The sequence below is a fragment of the Gavia stellata genome, chromosome 3 (assembly GCF_030936135.1).
Source record: "Gavia stellata isolate bGavSte3 chromosome 3, bGavSte3.hap2, whole genome shotgun sequence".
Classification (NCBI taxonomy): Eukaryota; Metazoa; Chordata; class Aves; order Gaviiformes; family Gaviidae; genus Gavia; species Gavia stellata.
The window spans coordinates 26,331,149-26,353,343 of NC_082596.1; the positions used below are offsets into that span (position 1 = coordinate 26,331,149).

The 22,195-nt window shown below is 42.1% G+C and overlaps 1 protein-coding gene across 1 annotated transcript; it reads right to left on the minus strand.

Moving 5' to 3' along the window:
• Positions 1-312: 312 nt before the first annotated feature.
• Positions 313-21,180, minus strand: PLEKHF2 (pleckstrin homology and FYVE domain containing 2). Its single transcript, XM_059815567.1, has 2 exons — positions 21,143-21,180; positions 313-1,387 (listed from the first exon to the last, which is right to left on the minus strand). The coding sequence occupies exon 2, from the start codon at positions 1,371-1,373 to the stop codon at positions 624-626; it is 750 nt and encodes a 249-aa protein (XP_059671550.1). The 5' UTR covers positions 1,374-1,387; positions 21,143-21,180; the 3' UTR covers positions 313-623.
• Positions 21,181-22,195: the final 1,015 nt, after the last annotated feature.

Consider the following 22,195-nt stretch of genomic DNA (forward strand, 5'->3'; position numbering starts at 1 on the left):
TCTCCTAGATACCAGCATCAGGCAAATACAGACAACATAGAATAGGTTTGTTTCTTCCTGAATCAGCACAATTGGTACAAGGCACTGCTTGGCATAGGAAGTCATAAATAAGAGCAAAACAAGACAATTTCCAAGTTTTGTGACACTTAAGTTTGTAAGTTATGTCACATTTCAACGTATTATATACCATGGTTAAAAAAACAAGATGGTCTAAGGGATTAACCAAAACATCACTGTTCCATGCATGCTTACAGTTTTCCTCCCCATATCCAAAAAAACCCCACATAACATATCAATATGAAACATTACGAAGTATGGGTTGTTAAATTAAGAAAGTATATTTTATTATCCAATCTTCCACAAAAGTCTAACTTGGACACAACTCAAGTATAAGAAGTTGGAAAATATTCTGATAACATTTGCAACAGTCTATCCCTGCAAAGGAGTGAAAAACCTATTGTCTAGAGAATTCATAGATTGAGGCACATCGCAATTGAAGATATTCAGGCATATTTTATGGCTAGAACAGAATTTTTCCGAGGAACCTCACTACAGACTTCCCCAAAAGCAGCTCCATATGGTTTGAAAGACAAATTGCAACACATGGAAAAAACGTTTGGTCCTTAATCGCTACTGTCTTCATCATCATCATCATCAGATACATCATTTAAAGATGATTTAGGTGACTGGCTGTAGGAGTCTGATCTAGTGGACTGACAAGCAGTCATCTCCCCAGTAGAAAGAAGATCATAGCAGAAGTCGCAAATCCGCACAGGCTTGGAAGACTGGCTTGGGAGAAGAAACCTCTTTTCAGAGCAAGGCCCACATACAACAAAGCCACACTTGCGACAGTGGTGACGACGGTTGACGGGCGTAAATTTTGCTTTCTGACAGCGCATGCACACAGTGGCTTCCGAGTCTGGTACCCAGACAGCTGCATGTTCATTACTAGGAGTCTTCCCGCTTTTGGAAAGCAAATCAGAAACACACTTATTTATGTGGTTCATCCACTCAGACTTCTCTGTAGCAGTGGCAGCATAAACCGCAAAAGACTTTGTTGGTGTCTTGATAAGCCACCCGTTCCGTAAGTCTCCCTCATCCTGAATGGAATCAATAGTGACGTTTTCCAGCGGGATTATGTGCTGTTTATTGTATTTCTTCTTCTGGATGACAATGTTACCATAAACAAGAATGTCATTGAACAGGAAGAACTGCCTCGCTTTGGGCTTCTTCCTACACAGCTTTGTTAGTACTCCCTCTCCAATCAGAACACGACCAGGAATAGTCAGAGGTTGACCAGCTGCTCCAAAGCAGTTTTCCACTATACTTATTCTTCTAGTATTTGCCTCACTGTTTGCCAAGCGATCCACCATCTTTCACAAGTATCCTAAAATTAGAAAAAAAGCTTGTTGTTAGAACAGGACTGATTCAACAGCAGCCTTCCCCAAGGAAGGTACCAACCCCGCATTCCTTAAAATATCTAACAGAACCCACTGGCTCAGAGGCACTGACTTGGGCTAGATTTAAATAAGTATTAACACCTAAGAATTTTTAGCAACCAATTAGTCTTTTTTTCAAGAGCAAAAATGTTCCATCTAGCTGACAGCTGTCTTTATCACACAGACAGCACCTACAGCAGCGCTCTTGAGAGCCTCTGGCAACAGACTAGGAGGCTTCCCTTCTAGTAAGGTTACTGCATCCTGATTTAATGCTTTTATTTCTCTGTATATCCTCCTGCACCTACTCTCTGGATAGCAAAAGAAAGTATCATCCATCATTCCAAATACTAATACTGACAGAAACATCAACTTAACTGAGGAGCTCGAGGACCCATGTTAGTGTTAACACTACAAACAAAAATTATATAATTGATGTTCACATAGGAAACCACCACACCAAGCTTAGCATTGCTCTTTTTTCAGTATGTAAACCTTAAATCATGGGCCAAAACCATGAATCTATGTACTAGAAACATTTTGTACAGGACACAGCCTGCACACACACACACACACACCTGCTTTCATGGCAAACTCTTGAGCCAGGAGCAGGGAGCTAGTCACAGCTGGTGGCCCACCGCCTGCTTGCTGCTGCCTTCTTTCTGCAGGGGCTCCCTCCTCACCTACTTGAGCCACATCTGCATCCACCATCATCAGGCAACATACACAGGCAGACCAGCACAGAGGACAAGTCACACAGCTCACAACTGCTCCTGAGAAAGACTAAGTGACCTGTGCCGGCTGCAAGTTTAGGCAAGAAGGCTTTGTATTTCAGGAAGCTGATCAACTACAGAGTATATATGTTCCAATTACGGATTAAAACTGCCCCTTATCCTTCCCCAAGTAGCAAATAAGATTTTCTCTTGTATGGGTAAGATTCCTAAGGCATCCAACAGGGAACTGAAAATAAGAAATAACTATAGTGCTTCATACCTTGGCAAACTACTCTTTAGCCTATCTTTTAGCCTAGAGCTTCCTGGGCAGAAGTCAGGCAAAGCAAACTCCTGCCAGTTTGATCCAGAGCTGCTTCCCTCCAAGCTCCTCCTGAGTACAGTCATGAACCTGAACTGTGTGCTTGACAGAGCAGTGAGACAGCCAGCAGAGATGAGTACTAGAGACAGACCTGTCTCTCAGCACACAGAAGACTGCTCTCCTGTGCCTTACTTTCCAGCTACCGCAGGGCTGATGCTCACAACACCCTTTGGCAGAAACCACTGCTTTGAACAGGCCTGAAGGAGAGTAGAGGAAGTCCTCTACGTTCACTTACCTTTTCTTTTAGATCTACACCGCCTGCCATCAATACAGCATCAGCCTATAACAGAGATGAAACTAGGCTGAAACAAGGCTCAGACTTGATGCTGCTCAGACTCTTTTGCTCTGCCACAGCCTGGTCCAGTCAATCTTCCTATAAATCAAAGCTCAAATACTTTCTTACAAAATAGGGATGAAATTTCTTGATACAAATTTGGTGGCAGAGAAATCTCTCATTAGGCCTCATCTAAGTAAGTATATTAACTGTGACTACACAAATCCGCATGCCTAATGTTAAGTGTGATTAAAAAATAACTTCTAAGTTACCACTTTGAGAGTTTAATTAGTTCCACACTGAAATAGCTTGACAAGTGGGCTTACTCAGATACAACTCAACTGATGTTTTTTTAAGCCCTGCACATAACATCATCTTGTATCAGTCTGACACTGAAGACTGAAAAATCTATTGCATTACTCAGCACTTCTTTTGAATTTTCTTTATATGCCTTACAGCATTAGTTACAATATGAGAGTATTGTGTTAACCACTTTTATGGTTAGCGGAATTATAAAGCCACTAAATCTGAAATTATTTTTATCTGCAGAAAGACAAAACACAAGCTGACTTATAAAAAGGGTTCAAGAGATTTAATTGTACTGCATCAAGGCACACAAGCAAGTACACCTATGCTATTTCCACCAGCTATCAGTCAAACCTTAGAGAAAAAAAAGCTGACCTCCTCCATCACCCTGTCCAATGGTTCCTCATTTGATCAGTTAGGAAGTATTTTCTTAACAGTAAGCTTAAGTCATCTTTGCTGCAAAAGAAACATTTCTTTTTGTTCTTCAATCAGAATAACCATCACTACTTTATTAAGCTTTCTGAGGACTGAAGTGCTTGTCCCTTATCTCTAGAGACAAGACTGAGAGTCCAAGTGGAAGGAAAAAAAAAACCACAACAAAAAAAACCTTGTTATTTCTATCTCCTTCACCAGCCCTACTTTTCTGAGTCATTACTCGTCAAGGTTCTCGAAGCTTTGTCCATCTTTCCCTTTAAGAGATGCCCACAAGTGGACACTGTACTAAATCCCTAAATCCTTCTGCAACACCAAACTTAACTGATACGGTTCTGCTTTGTTTCCTTCTGTGGCGATACCAACTTATGCTCTCTGTCCCCCTCCCTGCCATTACAAAAGCTGCACAATGTATTAGATCAGAGGACTGAACAAGTTGAAAACAAACCAGAGTTTTAGGGCTCAGGTTAGCAGGATAGGTGCAGTGGAGGGAGACTATGGAGCGATGGGAAGGGAGGTGCTTAGACAGTACCCTGCATAGAAAGTACATTGGCTTAAACTGATCAAACAGAAGTATTACAGTTGGGTTGTTGTCTCCCAGAGAACGGCACAAGACTCAAATTATATCAGTAAGATTCTTTTTCTTTTAATGCTATGACTATACAGACATATCCAAAATATACTTTTCAATAGACACCTTATTTTTTCCAAGCATTCCAAGCACCAATACTAACTTATACACATAGGGACACACAATACCCACCTTTACATGTTTTATTCAGCATTAAGATCTAGCCACTTCCCCCCCCCCCCTTTTTTTTTTAAATATACACCTTCCAACTACCTACTACCACATGGCAAGGAGGCACAACACTGGCACTTGGGAGTGAGTTTTTTGGGTAAGTGATCAGCCTCACTTCTACTACAGCCTTGTCTAATGCAGAGGTGCCACTCAGCAGAAATGCCATTGGCTTGTCCCAACTATTATCTCTCTATCTACCAAGGAGAAATTACTAAGGAGGGAATGTAAGAGAAACTAGGAACTTTTTGATGTGTATTTGCTGTAGTCCTAGGCTCAAAAATAAAATTCAAGTGCCTGACTGCCAAAGCCCAGGATTTGGAATGAGGGTTAACTGCCAAATAACCATTCCCATCTAACAACATACTAGCAATAAACAGCCTTTGCAAGCACCAAAACTGAACCAACAACCACTTCGGACTTAGAAAGCAAGGAATCAGTCACAGGGTCAGTCTAAAGTTATTTAGTAATCTCATGTTCCCTGTGAAGCAGGGAAGGAAATCAGTCAGCAGAGTGCAAAGGGGACAGACCAGAAGAATACACTTTTCTGCAGGTACAAATCAATATGCATTACTTCTAAACTTACATGAATTATCTTCAAATTACAGCAAGTTAAATGCTTTTGCTAGTCTACAAGGAAGAACCTCCCCCAAAACCCCACAATCATATTGATGAGTTTCAGTGAAGCAAGCTCTTGGTGTGAAGTTACAGCGACCTGTAGGAAGCACTCACTGTTCCATAACTCCAACTCAGTGCCTTTTGCACGCCCTGCCAATAAACAGCAAACTCTGTTCAAGGTCAGCATGAAAGCTTTCAAAATACAAGTCACTGGGAGAAGAAAACAGGGGGAAAAAAGGCTGAAGGTTTTAGGTCATCCTAGAGAACAGTTAATTAAGAGAAAACAACTCTAACCAGGATCATTTAATAATCATCATGGCTTGAAACCAAGACACATGACTCCAGAACTTGTGCTGAAGACTGTACTTTCAGCTTGTTGTGAAAATAATCACTTACTGGACTTAATAGTCCTTAATTTGCCCTGGATTCTTGCTTTAAGACAGACAAGATAATCACATCTCTTCTAGATTGAAACTTTTGTCTGTAACATTCAACAAATTTTCACCTACCAGCCTCAATTAAGGTAGTAAAAGCCACAGACTGCTGATTAATTATTCCACCTTTCCAGAGCATGAATTGTATTTTCCCACACTAATAAATTAGACTTTTTAATAAGCACTCCGACATTTTTATCATAAGTTTTTAGAGAACTTAAAATTAAAAATCCATCTGAAATCCTATGCATGCTAATGCTCATTCGCCTTCACTAGCCTCTTCTGAGAAAGGAAGGAAGTTCAGAAATGGATAATGAGAAACTACCTAGAAAGTATCATCATTACAAATAATAACGGAACATGGAAAAAATAGACCAGGAATACAAAAGAGAAGCCATGCCTAAGTCACAAGAGCTAAAGTCAGGACAAAAGGCGCACCTCTTCTTCTTACGAGCACACAGAAGATGATGTTAAATTATAATATTGTCTGGACACACAAAGGAACTTTCATCCCCCAGACACCACAGTCCAAAAGCTATGCAAGTTTATCAACCACCAGTCTTTTAAAATTACAACAATCTTTTCTTAAAGCATATTCAGAGATATTATAAAAGATAACAGATCATAGCCTGGAATTGGGTGGCAATATCCTCCTCTCTGCCAGCTAAAACTTTCTTCTGAAGTTTCTACTGTTGGCCGCTATAAGAAGCGGATACTGGATTACCGTCCTCAAGATGCAAGATCTCAAGACCTGATCAAACAAAGCAATTCCCGAGCGATGGCTAATGGCTGAAAACATGCCTCAAATCTTCCCCAAAGCAAGTGAGGAATAAACCAGAACCATAGGCTTCAAAATGACAGGCTAGACAGCTCCAGTTACAGAGAGAGTGGGAGCATCTTACACATAGTCTTGGCTTATGGATGCTATGAAGTCAAAAAGCTCAAACCTATTGTTCAGACTTTTATCACATTTGACTCCAGTTTCACACTTTTTGCATACAAACTCCCGAAGGTCCCCAGGCCCATAGGCAAGGAGGACTCCATTTGTCAATCAGGACCATCAGTCCATCACATCAGATTCATTTTCTGTGTCCAGACTGCAGAGTAGTACTAGCTGCTAGTCAAAACATTACAAAAATAAATAGATCACCTTGTAAGAAAAATTAGCTCTATAGAGCTGCACCATGAGCAGGGTTTAGCAGCCCTTCCAAATAAGTAACTCTCAACTTTCAAAATGCTGTAATACCTTCAGTTTGTCCTCCTTCTCACACACATGCTTTCAGTAAGCCCATTTCATGATGAAGATGCTGGGCAAAGGCTTTCATCTCCCTAGCAAAATATGCTATTTAAAGGTGACAAAATATTTCATGACACAGAAAGCCCCAACTCCTCTGCCATATGCAGAACTGCCTTTGACACTAAGTCATTTCTCCTTTTAAGCACAAGAAGCTTCTACAGAAATATCAATTCTATTATCAAGATAAAGATCTTCTTGCTCCCCTATTTCACTCCAGTTTTACATTTGTATCCTGTTGGTGAGAACACTCACCTTCAAAGTGAGCAAACATAGGTGTTAGTGAAACCTTTGAAGAACTAACAAGTTACCCACTTACCTAAAACACAGCCCATGTTGAGGAAGTCGTGTATTTACTACAGTTATTAACATTCCAGACTACTGCAGCAAGAAAATAATTCTGTTGGGGTTGCTGTGCACTGACAAGTCACTTACCACATAATTGTTTCTTTCAGCCACTGTATCCTGGTGACTGAACCGATGATCTCCCAGGATTCAGTGCTTCTACAGGTCTTACTTAAAATAGGAGAATGTTTATTTTATATGCTAGCTCTGCTTTTGATAGAGGCCAGACTAAATTGCATGGAAGAATAGCTGTAGTTGAAGACAGACGTAAGGAGTCAACTAAAAAAGCAACTCTGACTGACATTGCTACACCTAATTCAACACTGCCAGAAAAGTCTTCTACTACTACATTACCACTGTAGCAGCTGGCATGATCACCACAGAACAGAACCATAGATAACACAAAGATGCTATAAGGAAGAAATGAGATAGAAAAAGCTATTACAGCATAGTGATGCAGCCTGCATACAGCTCAGCACAAAAACATTTCTTCTCCCCAGCTCAGTGTGCATGTACTGTCATCACGACCAGCATCCCCTTTAGACTGCAGGTCAGGCACAAAAGGTATGCAGGAGAGGGACACAACCTGAATTCCCAAGTTTTTTCAGCAATACAGCAGAACCGCCAGTGCTCCAGTTCTTTCTGGCCTGGGCAAGAACAAGTCTTGTCCAGTACACAGTCCCTGCTTACAAGTGTTAATTAAAAGTATCTAATTTTTAGCATTATTTTTCTTCAACACTCCTTCAAGGGAGGAAAATGCTACTGGCCTTGCCATAACTGCCAGTTTATCTAGCATCATCTTTACAATTAGCAATAAGGCTGTTAACAATTACATTTAACACATTGCATTAATACAAACCAGGCAGCCTAGATTTCTCAGAGCCATGGTATCAGGATGCAGGCAGCTCAACCATTACTATGTACATTCACAGTTATGGTGACAGCTTTAAAAGAAAAAAAGTATATTTATGCTGCTGGGAAGAGTACAGGAGCTCAAAACGAACCACATAGAGGCCCATCCAGTCCTAAAGCAGCAGCAGATCCTAGATGTTTCCAAGCCAGATTCAGTAACACAAATCCAACAAAAAAAGTCACTAACCACAGTATCTGATCACACCATTAGAACGGATGAAACGAGATCTAGATATTGTTGCAGTGAAGCAAATGTAGAGAATAGAAAAAGAGAAGACTCAGAAATGGAGGAATACAAAAGGAAGAGAATAAAGAAAGAAAAAGGTAGAAATAGCAGATCTAAATGAAAGCACATTATACCTTGCTACTCAATAAACTTTTAAATAATACCCAGTTGTCATACAGAACCCTTGTTCTTACACCTGCATTTGCACATACAGACAACATCAGCAACTATGTTTCACCATGTACATTCAAACTAACCCATTTTTCTTCTTGCCTAAGGGTAACATATATGTTTCGTAATAAAAGTTTCTGTTTAGAGTCACTTAATAAAAGGCAAAAGTTAAAGATTTTATCATGTCTGACTCCACAACTCGAAGGCTCTGAATAAAAGAGAGATTTCAAATAGAACTGAATCTTGTTTTATTATACTTAACCACACAAGTTAAACATACACGAAAGGTACAGAAGATCAATAAAACTTTTACAAGACAGAAACAAGTAAATTGTAAACCTAAGACAGAAAAGGACTATCTGCAGACCAGGTATCTGATGTGCATTAAATGACTGGTTTGTAAGGTGACTCATCTTTTGGATCTACAGAGGAAAAATATCACACTCCCCTTAAAAAGAGTTCATGAGGCAGAATCAGTCATTTAGTACTTAGTTATGTATATTTTTTAGTGACAGGTTTCAAATAACTGTTATACATTATATTATCACATCAGACTCATTCAGCTTTCCTCTTGCACTTTGCCTATGCAAGGAAGACATGCTAATTTGACTTACAGTTGAATGAACACAATTAAGTTCCCCAGAACCCCCATACATCCCTCTGATGTAAAGCTCTGTATGAAATGGTAATATCACTAGTTTTTGTGGACAAACTTCCAGCTACGAAGGCATCTAGAGTACTGTATTACAGTAGTCTAATCTCTATTAATATTAGATGTGTTGCTCTTAAGAACAACACTCAACTTTTTGCACCACTGCCAAGTAAAACACGGTGTAAATTTCTGAAGTGCAACCTGTTTAAGGAAACTTACCCATGTCTAATGCTTTGCAAATAGTTTTAGTGTGAAAAATTGCTGAACTAAACACATGCACAGCAGATATTCTAAGTTTCTGATACAGGTCAGAAGAGAAATCAGCATAAACTTTAAATCCTACTTTGGCCTCACTAGTTCCACCTCCTGCACAGCCTCCTTCAATACATACAGAGAAAGATGATACCATCGCTTGTCCTGAATGTTTCACTGTCATCTTTGTTGGAAATTAAACTTTCTATACACTTAGATCTGATTCGCTGTTATCAGCATCCAAGTGTCCATGCACAAGTCAGCACTACCTGCCAAGGACCATAAAGTTAATAACAAGAGCTGGATTAAAGATGATATAGAAATACCAGCAAGAGGTATTTAATTAAAGTTTATTTCTATCATTCAGTCTGTAGAATAAAATATTGAGGAAAATGAAGTTTTACATATCTGTTGACCTATTTATGAATTCATTAATATTTCATTCTATATTTTACAGTTAAATACATCTATAACAATTAACTGCAGAGGTTTTAAATATTAATTATATATTTCCATTATTCATCGGTTGCTTTTTATAAAACAACGAAAAGACCGATTTGACCATAAAGTTAAGTGAAATTAAAAGGAATTTCACCCCAAAAAATTTTATGTTGAGAGGAGATACGAGTATGACACACACTTTCTAAAGGTCTTTATCACTGCTAAAAGCTGGCATGACAGTAACAACGAAATGCATGTACTGTGCTGGAGCTAGCTGTCCTGGATGCTATTTAAAACATAAGCAAACAACTGTCACTTAGAGAAATACAGCCTTCTAACAAGCAGTTCTCCAATAATTCTCTTCATAAAAGTATTTCCAAAACTGTTGTATTTACCAAACTGTCTTGCTATTGCTACTGTAACCAGCTGGTAAGAATGCAGAGGATAACCTGATGATATCTGAAAGATATGAATATCAAGAACAACAAAAAGCTACATTATGATACTGCAAAGAAATAAGAAGGACCAAGAGATTAAAGAGACCATATCAAGGTAGAGATGACAGCAGGAACGGAGGCGATAAGATCCCTCTGAACTTTATCCAGAACCACTTTTGAGTAACCTGCTTAATGCCTGCAGCATTCAGAAAGGTACCAGTAGCAGGACAGAAACACTGACTTGATTTACAGACAAAAAAAATATTATCTTTTCCTTAAGGCAATGTATGCTGTTGCCTCTTTGCACCATTTTTTACACCCTTATTAATTATTGGCATTTAATAAAGTAAAAAAGCAGCAAGATAGAACACTGGAAAAGAATGGTGGCAATACCAAGGCTGCTTTCGATTACTCTAAGGAAGCAAAGATGCTTGTGACATTTTCATCCAAACACTATAGAGAAAACATAGTGTAAGCATCAATCAATACGACACTGGCAGGAAAGTGGAATAGATGATACTGTGGACCTCTCTCAAGTCTCATTTCTATGATTCTAGTGTAATGTTTTCTGTGTGAATGTGATTTTTTATTTTTTTCTTCCCCACTGTGAAGACACGGCTTTCCTGCATTGCACAAGCCTGTGGAGCAATGGCTGCAGCATGGGTAAACACTGATGAGCTAACTCACTCCCTTACCGGTATATCCAGTACGAACCAGCATTCTTAACCTTGCATTTGTCTCAGCCTGTTGGCTAATGTTCTGGCATCAGCCACAGGCTTGCAGAAACCATGCTAGAAATATGTTAACAGCAACCACGTTACTCCATACCGTGCGACCTGTGAATACTCTGCCTTGCCAGTATTTTAGATTATTTCTCAGTCCAGTATTTAGTCATGTCCAAATACATCATGAAAGCAAATCCATGCATTTGTCTAGTCAGATGTCATCACAAACCTATAATTACCATAAGAACCCAGACAGATCTGTTTATTTTTTGTTTTTAAACTGCTGCAAATGACCGTCAAAAGCCTAGTCCCACTAAAACTCTTCTTGAAGGTACAACGTAGAAATCCCTATTTTAACTGCCTAACGTTTTACAGTTTAGTAATTCTTTCAATACATTACAGTTAATTTTAGTATACTCTAATTTCCAACTTCCAAGGAAGAACTGCTGTTTTCCTTTAATTGAACAGTTGTGTAAGAATTGCTCATAGAATGTAAATTATTCTATATGAACAACAACAACAAAATTTATTATCAAACCTGCATGGCAAGTGCGTTACTCTTCAAATTTGCAATAGCCATTATCCAACCAAGCTAGGAATGCCTAGTGAGGCCAATTCCATTTTGGGGATGGAGATCATTTCTCAGTAGATCTTTCAAAATGTATGACCTTATATTCCCCAACCCACTCAGAAGCTAGTTTGGGTACGGAAAACTATTTTTAGCAAAAGACTATCGGTTTTGCCAAGCAGCATATGTATTAGCACAGCAAGAGCAAAGCAATGTTGTTTTACTATCCAAGGTACTCTGCTGAACAGTTAGCACACTGCCTGAGCTGCTGTATGCAAGCAAAACCATCCAAATTCTGCACATTAGCTTCTCACGAGGTTTGGTATTTAACACAATAAACCACAGCTGGAAAGAGAACGCCAATTTAACCTGCTTGTAAACAGAAAGACTAGCTCCCACGTCCTGAATGATTTGTAATGCTAAATAATCATAGAGGAGACCTGAGGGAAATAAAGGCAAGAGGAAGAGGGCTGCCCCACCAGACGAGTTCAGCCAGTCTGCAGCCCGCCCCACTCGAAGGGTGAGAGGAACCACCTTGGTTGTAACGCCACGTGCCATAACACCAGCACCCCTGCTCCGAGCAAGAAACATGTGGCAGCTATTAAAGAGACACAGAAATCCAGAATTGTCGAGTCCCAAATCCGTTCCCACTACCTTCTCCTGCTTGGCAGTAACAGAAAATACAAAAGGTGGAAACCCAGTGTTGAAGGGTTCATACCACAGGAAAGTACATGACCAGGAGAGCCTCAATCCACTCCTAGACCAACTGGAAGTGGTTGTATTTCCCACCACCCCTCCCAACTTCATCGGAAGAAGTCCCTGAATACCTCTTAGGGGAGAACAGACCTCACTGCAGAAGCCCAGGAGCAATGTTCTTGTAAGAGATCCAGCTTTTTAATGAAATCAGCTGCTTATTACCACTGTCAGGCTTCTATTCATAATAAATCAGGGTAGCTTGATATTGTTTTTGTCTCTTGGCATGATAGACAGAGGTGGCACTGGAAAGAAATACGCAGTCCTCCACCCCCCACCTGGTAGTCAAGGGCTGGAGCAACATCCAGTTGAGCACTCCCCAAGCACCAATATAGGTTTACACGGCTCTGAACAGCACTTGTGAAACATGGTACTACCAGACAAACCACTGCCATTTAGATGAAAAAAATCCTTAAGGCCTTTCAAGATGCGAAGGAGGAGGTAGCCAGCATGTGCATGGGGAAAACAGGTAATGGCTAGAATTAAAGGAATTTTTAAAAAGCAAAAAAAACCCACAGCACACAGCCACACTACCCTAAAAGCTTGAGTTCTGACAACAGAGGTGAACAGGCAGGCCTGACCCACCATGAACAGTGTTTCCAATTCGACAAGAAACTCATCTGTGAAAGCACAGAAAGCAAGATCCAGGCAACTATGGGCCTACCAAATACTTGCAGCTGCCAGCATACTGAAACGGGTATAAGTAAAACAGCTGAGTTTTTGTATGTCTATATATACACACACATAACATTATATATAGTTTATAAATATATAGGGGTTATATATATATAAATAAAAACCACATACGCCCTTTTAAATTAACCAACAAACAACTAACTGGAAAAAGCCCAATATTCATATCAAATCTTTGCCATCATGGGAGAATACCCTAGTATTTCAACTTTCCATTTGCATGTATTTAGGAGCACTAGCAGGGGTTAGCTTAGCCTCTAGTGCTAGCAAACTGCATCTTTCATCTTAACCAAATACTGGGAACATACACCAGAACAGGGTTTCAAAACCAGCTTCCGCAAATCTTGAGCCCAAAAAAGTTCAAGTTCCTTCCAAAGTTCTGCACAGCTGTGAGTAGCTAAAAGCCATCAGAAGAACAGCAGACAACAGACCAATGCCTTAGAAATGTACTAGAAGAGTCAAGGGCAGAGGACAGGATCCTGGGATCCTGCTCCAGCTCGAGAAACTCTAGAAGACATGAACCCCACATGCTGGGCCAGTGCCTAAAGGATCACTCAACCAGGCTGTGATACCAAACACTGGAATACATTTTTGTGTTTACAATTTAATGTTTCCCCACTCCAATTGTTTAGCTGTTTGAAGAGCCTCTCCCAGCAAATGTTATTTTCCAGTTTGGCAGGAGTGACTTACCCCTCCCTTCCAGGCTGCCTGGACAGGCGCTGGGTGTGCCCTTCCCATCTCATATGCTGCCTGTGAAGGAACAGCTTAATTGACAACAGCCCCCTTCAACAGTGCCGGGGGCACCCGCCTGAACTAGGTAATAACGTGACATATACAAATACTACCACACTTAACATTAAATGGACATTGGGTGAGGGACATGAAAAATCAAAAGGATCTGACCAGTTTCAGAACATGCTAGATCCTGCCTTAAGTTTTGTTAACCCAGCACAATGAAGAGAATCCACAGCATCAATATACCTTTTAAATCTTGAAATAGATGTATTCAAATTCTTTTGCAGAGGGGACACAGTATCATTAGTATAGAAAAAACAGATCCAGACACAGCTGTTCTACAAGAAGTGCTGCCAAATCCATCTTGCAAGCAGTTCTCCAAAACCAGATTGGTTGTGTGGTTTGTTGTTGTTATGGATTATTCAGAGTATTTAGAGATTATTTAGGAGTATTTAGAGTACACAGGGAGGCAACTTGCTAACAGCTAGCTAGACCGTCTCTCAGTCAATGTGAAAAAGAGGATTTGGTCTTTGATGACTGAAATAAATAGTATTTGCCAGCATGCTTCTTGCAGCATCTTTAACCTGCAAGTAGAGAACATTGATGGAAGGATTTCTGATGTGTATCTCTTATACACAAGTATACACTAAAAATAGCACCTCCTAGATTGCAGAGCACCTGCATGTTTTACCACTTGAGAGCTAGCAGAACACCTACATGTTCAAATGAGCTTCCTTGAGTTAACAAAATTTTATTTTCCCTTTCTTCATGAATGCACATCTACGACCTATGTTGATCTGCTTGAAAGTAGGAAGGCTCTGCAGAGAGATTTGGACAGGCTGGATCGATGGGCCCAGGCCAACTGTATGAGGTTCAACAAGGCCAAGTGCCGGGTCCTGCACTTGGGTCACAACAACCCCATGCAACGCTACAGCCTTGGGGACGAGTGGCTGGAAAGCTGCCCTGCAGAAAAGGACCTGGGGGTGTTGGTTGACAGCCGGCTGAAGATGAGCCAGCAGTGTGCCCAGGTGGCCAAGAAGGCCAACGGCATCCTGGCCTGTATCAGAAATAGTGTGGCCAGCAGGAGTAGGGAGGTGATCGTGCCCCTGTACTCGGCGCTGGTGAGGCCGCACCTCAAACACTGTGTTCAGTTTTGGGCCCCTCACTACAAGACAGACATTGAGGGGCTGGAGCGTGTCCACAGAAGGGCAACAAAGCTGGTGAAGGGTCTGGAGCACAAGTCTTGTGATGAGGAGCGGTTGAGAGAGTTGGGGTTGTTTAGCCTGGAAAAGAGGAGGCTCAGGGGAGACCTTATTGCTCTCTACAACTGCCTGAAAGGGGGTTGTAGAGAGGTGGGTGCTGGTCTCTTCTCCCAAGTGACTAGTGACAGGACAAGAGGAAATGGCCTCAAGTTGCGCCAGGGGAGGTTTAGACCGGATATTAGGAAAAACTTCTTCACTGAAAGACACTGGAACATGCTGCCCAGGGAGGTGGTGAAGTCACAATCCCTGGTGGTATATAAAAGACACATGGATGAGGCGCTTAGGGACATGGCTTAGCGGTGGACTTAGCAGTGCTAGGTTAATGGTTGGACTTGATGATCCTAAAGGTCTTTTCCAACCTAAATGATTCTACGACACGCTTGACTGTTCACTGGTTTATGTCTTTTTACTATGCACAGGTGCTTAAAACAGCCAATGTAAAAAAAAACATTTTCTGTTTTAAGTTTTCTTTAGTTTACTTCTATTACCATTATGAGAGAAGCTATGAATTTTACTAACAGTCCAACAAGGACTAGACTATAGGTAATTGATTATAGCATGGCCAAGCTATAGAGAGAGTTACCAAGTAGTCAAAGCTAGGCAAGAGCCATTAACTTCCTACAAATTACTGCAACACAAAAAGACACTTGCTTTTAGCCAGCTGTGTTTTAAAACAGAGTAAAGTTTTCCCATGCAGTCTCACAGTTTACAAGCACAACAGCATAATCACATCATCACTATTTCACTTCTTATTCTATCAGTGTTCACTATTTTCATATGCATGTGTCCTTTAAATTCAGATATCCTGTTATAGGAAAAGAAGCTGTACGATAAAGAGGTTTCTTTTACCAGCTCAGCAATTCCAAGCATTTCCACAAAACTGAACAAGACACAAGCCAAGTAAAAACACTCGAACTCTTTCTCTGAGCAGGTGCAATCACCTCAACTTTCTGCTGCTCTTGACCTACGTTAAGAAATCTCCTCTTTAGGGCGCAACCCTCATACTATATTATACTGTAGAAATACTTTCAGGAGGCCAGGCAGCTGGGCACTACCTAACAGGGTCAAATGAAGCACTGTTGCAGCATGTTTCCAATATTGCAGTAGGGAAACCAGAATATTCAGACACACTTAGTTCCTTAAAATTCTTAACTCCTTAAGAAAAAAAAGCCAAACAATTTCTACCACTAGTTCACCAGCAAGAACAGATTAAGGGCAAGTATGGCTGGCTGCACAGCATCTTCCTCCTACCATTTAAGCCTCCTGAAAGAAGTTGCTCAAATTGGTACCAAAAAATGGCTCAAGCCCCAGTAACCATGCACACAGCAGGGCTGTCATCAGGTTGCAAACCACCAACCCAGCAGAATCCAGGGGTCAGCAGGCAAATGAAACACAGCTTGGGGCTTGGAATCAAACTACATGTTGCCATTTTCGGGAAGCTTGACAAAACTGAAGTACTGCAATGATGGACCTGTCACTGTTGCCCCCCAGCAATATTTAATATTTAGTTATCCAGCAATACTTAAAACACGTCAGCCAAGCGTTGCATTGTTCTTTCTTGAGCAAGGGACATAAGCCCTTTTTTATACCAAATGCTGCTACCTGGTGACATACGGGTGGACAGTGAAGGTCTAGAAAACCGACATCTGACAGGTATCAACAAAAGCCAAAAGGAAAGCTTTAACAATGATACCGTAAATCAAATTTGTCAGTCTTCAATGTGACCAGCTTTTCAGCCATAACCTGTGTGTTAAAAGGGCAGTTCACTTGCCTCCATGCTGCTAACCTAGATCAGAATGGGGGGGGGGGGTGGGGGGGTGGTGTAAATCACTGTCACACACTGCTTTCACAACAGAAGTACACTGAAAATCAGTCTCTGAAGTTGTACATTACCAAGTATTGGCAGCTAAGTCAGGAGAAATTTAAAGGAGAAGAAGGGGGAGGGGGGTGGGGGCAGTGGGGAAGGAGTCATTTCCTGAAAGAACCCCATAATCACAGCAACTTACTGTAGGTGGCCTTCCTGGGAAATGCACCCACTGGCCTTTTTCCCTTTTACTGCTTGTTGAATGTGTTTGATGCATTTTAAAGTTACATGGAAAGCACTTGGAGTACAGACATTAGAGCACTCAGCACAACCCAGCCCTCCGAGTCCAATAAACAGTGTCCAGAATACCCCAGGGGCTCGTGGTCCACATGATTCTCATCCAGCAGGCCATTTTCCTTTTCTCTTAGGCCCTTATTGCTGCAAAGATGACATGATCTAGAGGAAACTCTGAAAACTGCAAAGGTTTGCACTGAAGTTAACCTGCACAGCTCACTGTTCTGAGAAAGATGCTATCTGACAATGTGAACAGCAGCGTGTGCTGTACACTCTTTAATATTACTTTGCATTAACAAATTATGCGTACACTTCAGAAATGCAAATGTCAAAGAACATGCTGTAACTTTTCCTTTTGCAAAAGGAAAAAAAGTACTTAAAAGTAAAACAGTTACCACTAGATGGTATGTTTGAGGTACAAGAGGTATCTAGTGAAAGCTAAAGATGCTGATAGAAAGATCAGATACATCACCATCTAACAACCCTCCTATATTTGTCTGAATCAGTACAACTTCAAGAGATCACGTCTCAACACAGTAACTAACTGCTTGCATATCATCTTATTACATTCAGAAATGGGGGGGATGTAGAGAGAACATTCCTGTATATTAAATCCTTAACTTTCAACCGTTTTTTCTTTTACACTTAGACAAAATGCCAAAATCCTGCTATATTACATACAGAACACGGTTAACACTGTTTTATTGTAAAACACAACAATGCAAAGAAATAAAAAGATAAAAGAAAGCCACTCTCTTCAAAATAAAGTTATTTATCATCACTAGTAGGTTAAAAAACCCCACATCATTACATCCAAGGCAGCTGCACTCTTACCTATTTATGTAACTTTAGAAAACCAAAGTAAACATATGAGTATTTTTGACTTTGTAGTACTAAAGTGTCAGGCTGAAAAACATGAAGTATTCTTCTGTTCAATAACACTTATGCACAATAATATTTATTTTCATAAAAGGAGAATCTTTGTCGTACAATTCTCAGTCAATCCACTTCTCATGTGAGCAGACTCCTTTATTTCAACAGAACTACTCGTGTGGCTCAGAATTTGCAGGACTCTACTTCCTAACACAGTTGTCATCACATCTTATAGCTTATGACAATGCTACAATAATCTTTAGTATGCTAAACATGTTCTACCACACCTGTCTACAGAGTAGCTTTCCACCCCCCTCAACTGTAAAAACAAGTCCTCTGCTAAATCATGAAAACAGAAGTTATGCTACAACAGCCAACTTTACATTTGCTGCACAGGGAGAAAGTTTTAAATACACAGTTCTATTTCAAAAGCCTATTTTTGCACCTTATTTATACTCTTTCGGAACAATCTCAATTATCACACTTCCATCAAATTACTCAATTAATCCTTGAAAGTAGTAAAATATGCACATACAAGCATCATCTATCATTAAAAAAAAAAATCACAAAAATTAAATAGAAAAGTAAGCTTGACTATTAACAGAGCTTGGAATAAGTCACAAACATACCTTTAGAACTTGAAGCAGTACAGAACAAGGTTTCACTTCTTAATACAAAGATCAAAAAGTTAGATGTTGGTAGGTAAGAAACTTAGTTAAGAAGCTTATCCATTGTTAACACTGGGGTTTCCTTATTCTTAAATGGCCTTTAAGAACAAAAACTTGCATGCCATTTGTTTGCTTGACCACCAATTCCAACATTTTAGCTAACAGACACTTTTTCAGAAAATTGTATCTGCAAATATTAAAAACCTCAACTCTCCCTCATCTCACATGCCATGTTTTGACCCTAAGCTTTCATTTTAACACCTCTAGCCCTCTTTGGTGAAGACAAGACCAAAAATGCTGCAAGTACAACAAAGCCAGTGTTTGTACCCTGCCTGCAGGCAGCACCCTGGCTTTATTGCCCTCACTTGGCTCTTGGTAAGGTAAATGAGACCCGTCAGGCTCCGCCATATCATGCCAAACTGCAGTTCCATCTCTATTTACTGCACTGACTCAGGAGAGATGAAACCTTCCCCCATCCACCAACAACAATGGTGAAACCTAAAAGTCACAATGGTGTTTGAATATAATGATCATTTTACGAACAATATTTTTTGTAAAATAATGGGCTTTAGGATGTTACAGGTAGATCTTCTGTTCATCCAGGCACATACGTAATAGTAGAGTTAAGTCTCAGCCCATAATTTAAGGGAAACAGAATGCAGCTCTTGCTAAATAACGATTTCATCACTGCATCTAATGAAAACTTGCTTCTGGGTGAAAAGACACTACTTCGTTTCTTTTCAGATGATATGACAGCGGAAACTGACCCAGCTTTGCCAGCTCCAGATTTCTACTCACCAGTTTTCGTTTAGCAGTTAAGGGATTTCCTCCATGTGGGTTTCTATGTAGGGCAAAACTCATAAACACTCCAAAAGGCACATGGCCAATTTGCATTCAGGAGCAAGAATTTGGGACTCAGGCTCACAACACTTCACTTCCACTGCTGTTTTCAACATAAGTAGAACAACCCTAATACAACTGGGAAAATGTTATTTAACAAGCTGAGCTGATATACATGACATTTTAACTACATAAGGATTCTTATTTGTCACTTGATTAATCAACAGTAATTAGATTATATAGTTCAACAGCAAAAAAAATTGCCTTCGGAGCTAAAGAACCAATTCCTTTCCACGTGTTGATGAATGCATCAAAGCAAATCATCTGTAGCATTTTAGCACCAATGACATTGCCATCTTTAAGTACCTGCCATTTTTAAATACTTCCCTTCTATCAGACAGCCATCCCTAAAATAATTCAATATACAAGTCTTAGAACTTGAAAGCTGAGTATTTAAGTTCTGTTTATTTCAGGAGAGAAAGAAGAATTAGCAATCTCAGTTCTGAAACTGATTCCAGTGTTGTGGGTTTGATTTGAGACTCACTTTGCCTACTGTATTAACCTCATCTGAACTTAAGCTGTTAGGCACATCACAGCCTCGGATGCAGTGTTTGTCAAACAAGCATTAACCCCTACATTAACTATTCAGCACACCAGACAGCCCGAGTTAGGACTTAAAGATGCTTCTGGAACCACTCTGATCAATTCAACCAAAATATAGGCAAAGGAATCCTCTTAATTTCTTGTTAGAAATACAAGATTTTGGTTATCAACAACTATTGCACTGATGCTTCATGTCAAAACTTGAGATATAGCCCTTTCTCTTAGCACCGACAAAGTCGATGCCAAGATGCACTGCTCAGCAGACTCACCCATCGCTTTCTTGCCGTGATGAGCAGTTTTGCCATTTATAAATATTGGTGTCTATGCACACAGTCTTTCAAATGAGGCAAAAGGAAAAACATGTGGCTGTCCTTTCCTGAACCGCTTTCAGACAACAGCTTACATGCCACATGTATCTTAAGCAGAGCAGTCCCGTTCCTCTCCTTTCACAGAAAAAAAAAATAGCACCTTATGTTCGCAGCCGCACAACCGGCGATTCCGCCGTTGTTTTTTTTACCACAGCATCAAGACTTTTCAGGTGACTTGCTCCGAGAACGACGAGGAGTTTAGAACGGCGAGCAAGGCCCTTCCCCGCAGGGTCGAAGCCTCCGGGGGAGCGCGGCGGCGGGATGCCCCGCGCGACCCGCCTGGGAAGGGAGCGCCCGCCGCCCTGTCCCGTCCCGTCCCGTCCCGTCCCGCCGCCCCACGGCGAGCGGCCGCCGCCGCCCGGGCCTCGGTGCCAGTCACGAGTTGGGGAGTTTCAGGCGCTTATGTAACACCGCGGGGCCCATGTCGTTGTTGGTTTTTCCCCCCTCCTGAAGGCGAACTCGCTTCCGAGGCCCCGCAACTCCCTCAGCGCCCTGGGACAAGCCAGCGCCCGCCGCCCGTTTCCTCCCCGGGTCCTTCCCGGCCCGCCGCCTCCCCCCCGGCGGGAAGCGGCACTGCCCCCGCGGACGGCCGGGAGCGCCCCAGCCCCGCGGCGGGACAGTCCCGCACGGCGGCCGCCAGCGGAGCCCGGCGCCGCCTCCCGCCGCGGGAGCGCCTTCCCTGCCAGGCAGCCCCCGGCTTCCAACATGGCCGCGGAAAAGCGGCCGGAGCCCCGGAGGCGAAGGGCTCCGCGAGGAAAGTTTCCCTCTCCCTCCCCGACCGGCTCCGGCGGCCGAACACCCCCACACAGGATGCGGCCGGGTCCGCGCTGCTCACCCGGCGCGCTCCGCTCCGGCTGCCGCCCCAGCGCCCGGCTGCCGCCAGTCCCGCCGCCCTCTCTCTGCACCACCGCGGTCATACAACCCGCCGCCGGGGGACGGGCTCCGGGACACCGCCCGCGCGGGGCGGGGCCGCCGCCATCTTGGGAGGAGCCGGGAGGCGGGAAGGGCTGAGGCGGCGCCGCAGTCCCCTCTCTTCGCCGCGGGCCGGGCCGCGAGGGAGCCGCCCTGCGTGGGGAGAAGAGGGGGGAGCCCGGCGCTTCTCAACCCGGGAGTGGCACCTCGTGGGAGAGGGATTCTCAGGACACGAGAGCATTACCTCAGGTTTTTTTCTAAAAACCCACATCTCCATTCCTTGTGCACTGTTCCGGCTCCATGGTTTATGTCCATGGCTCCAAGCGTGCTCTCCCAGAAGTAAATAAGGATGGGCACGTTTTTCATTCCCTACGTAAACATTTTGTAGCACATGGAAGGGAGTTATTAACATGTTTTAGTTTGAAGAGTTGCCAGTCAGCTTGGAGAAACTACGACTGGTCTGCTAGTACAACTCCTACCAGAAACACCACCAGAGTCGTAAACATGAGGAGCCCCTTCCCTCCTCTAGGTTATCTTTTTTAGCATCTATGCATCAAGCCATCCAGAGCAGTATTTTCCAATCCTAGGCAGCTGATCAGCAGCTAACTTGGTCCTTCCAAGATTTCCAGATGTTGATGGGTGCTACCAGCGTGGGAGGGTGGCTGGGGTGTTTTGGGGAGCTGTGGGGTGGGAGGGAAGGGCACACAGCTCCCCCGTTTCGGCGGTAGCGCTGTGCGCTGCTACAGTGCTGCTCCGGTGCCAAATTCTGCACTCTGGAAAATGGCCCGAAGGCTTTTTTTAAGAACGTTTCACTTACATGCAATACAGCAGGGTTTCGTTTTCCAAATTTCACATTATTGGGCAATGACGTGGCTGGCTTTTCTGGGGAGAAGAAATAGAGTAGTTAGGCAGTGGGTCTTTCCAGTGGTAACGACAAACCCACTGAAGTTTCTGAAATGCTTCTGAATTTTTTATC

Bases quoted from the DNA above. Each gene is read 5' to 3' on its own strand.
- PLEKHF2 (XM_059815567.1), bottom strand. From the start codon at position 1,373: ATGGTGGATCGCTTGGCAAACAGTGAGGCAAATACTAGAAGAATAAGT.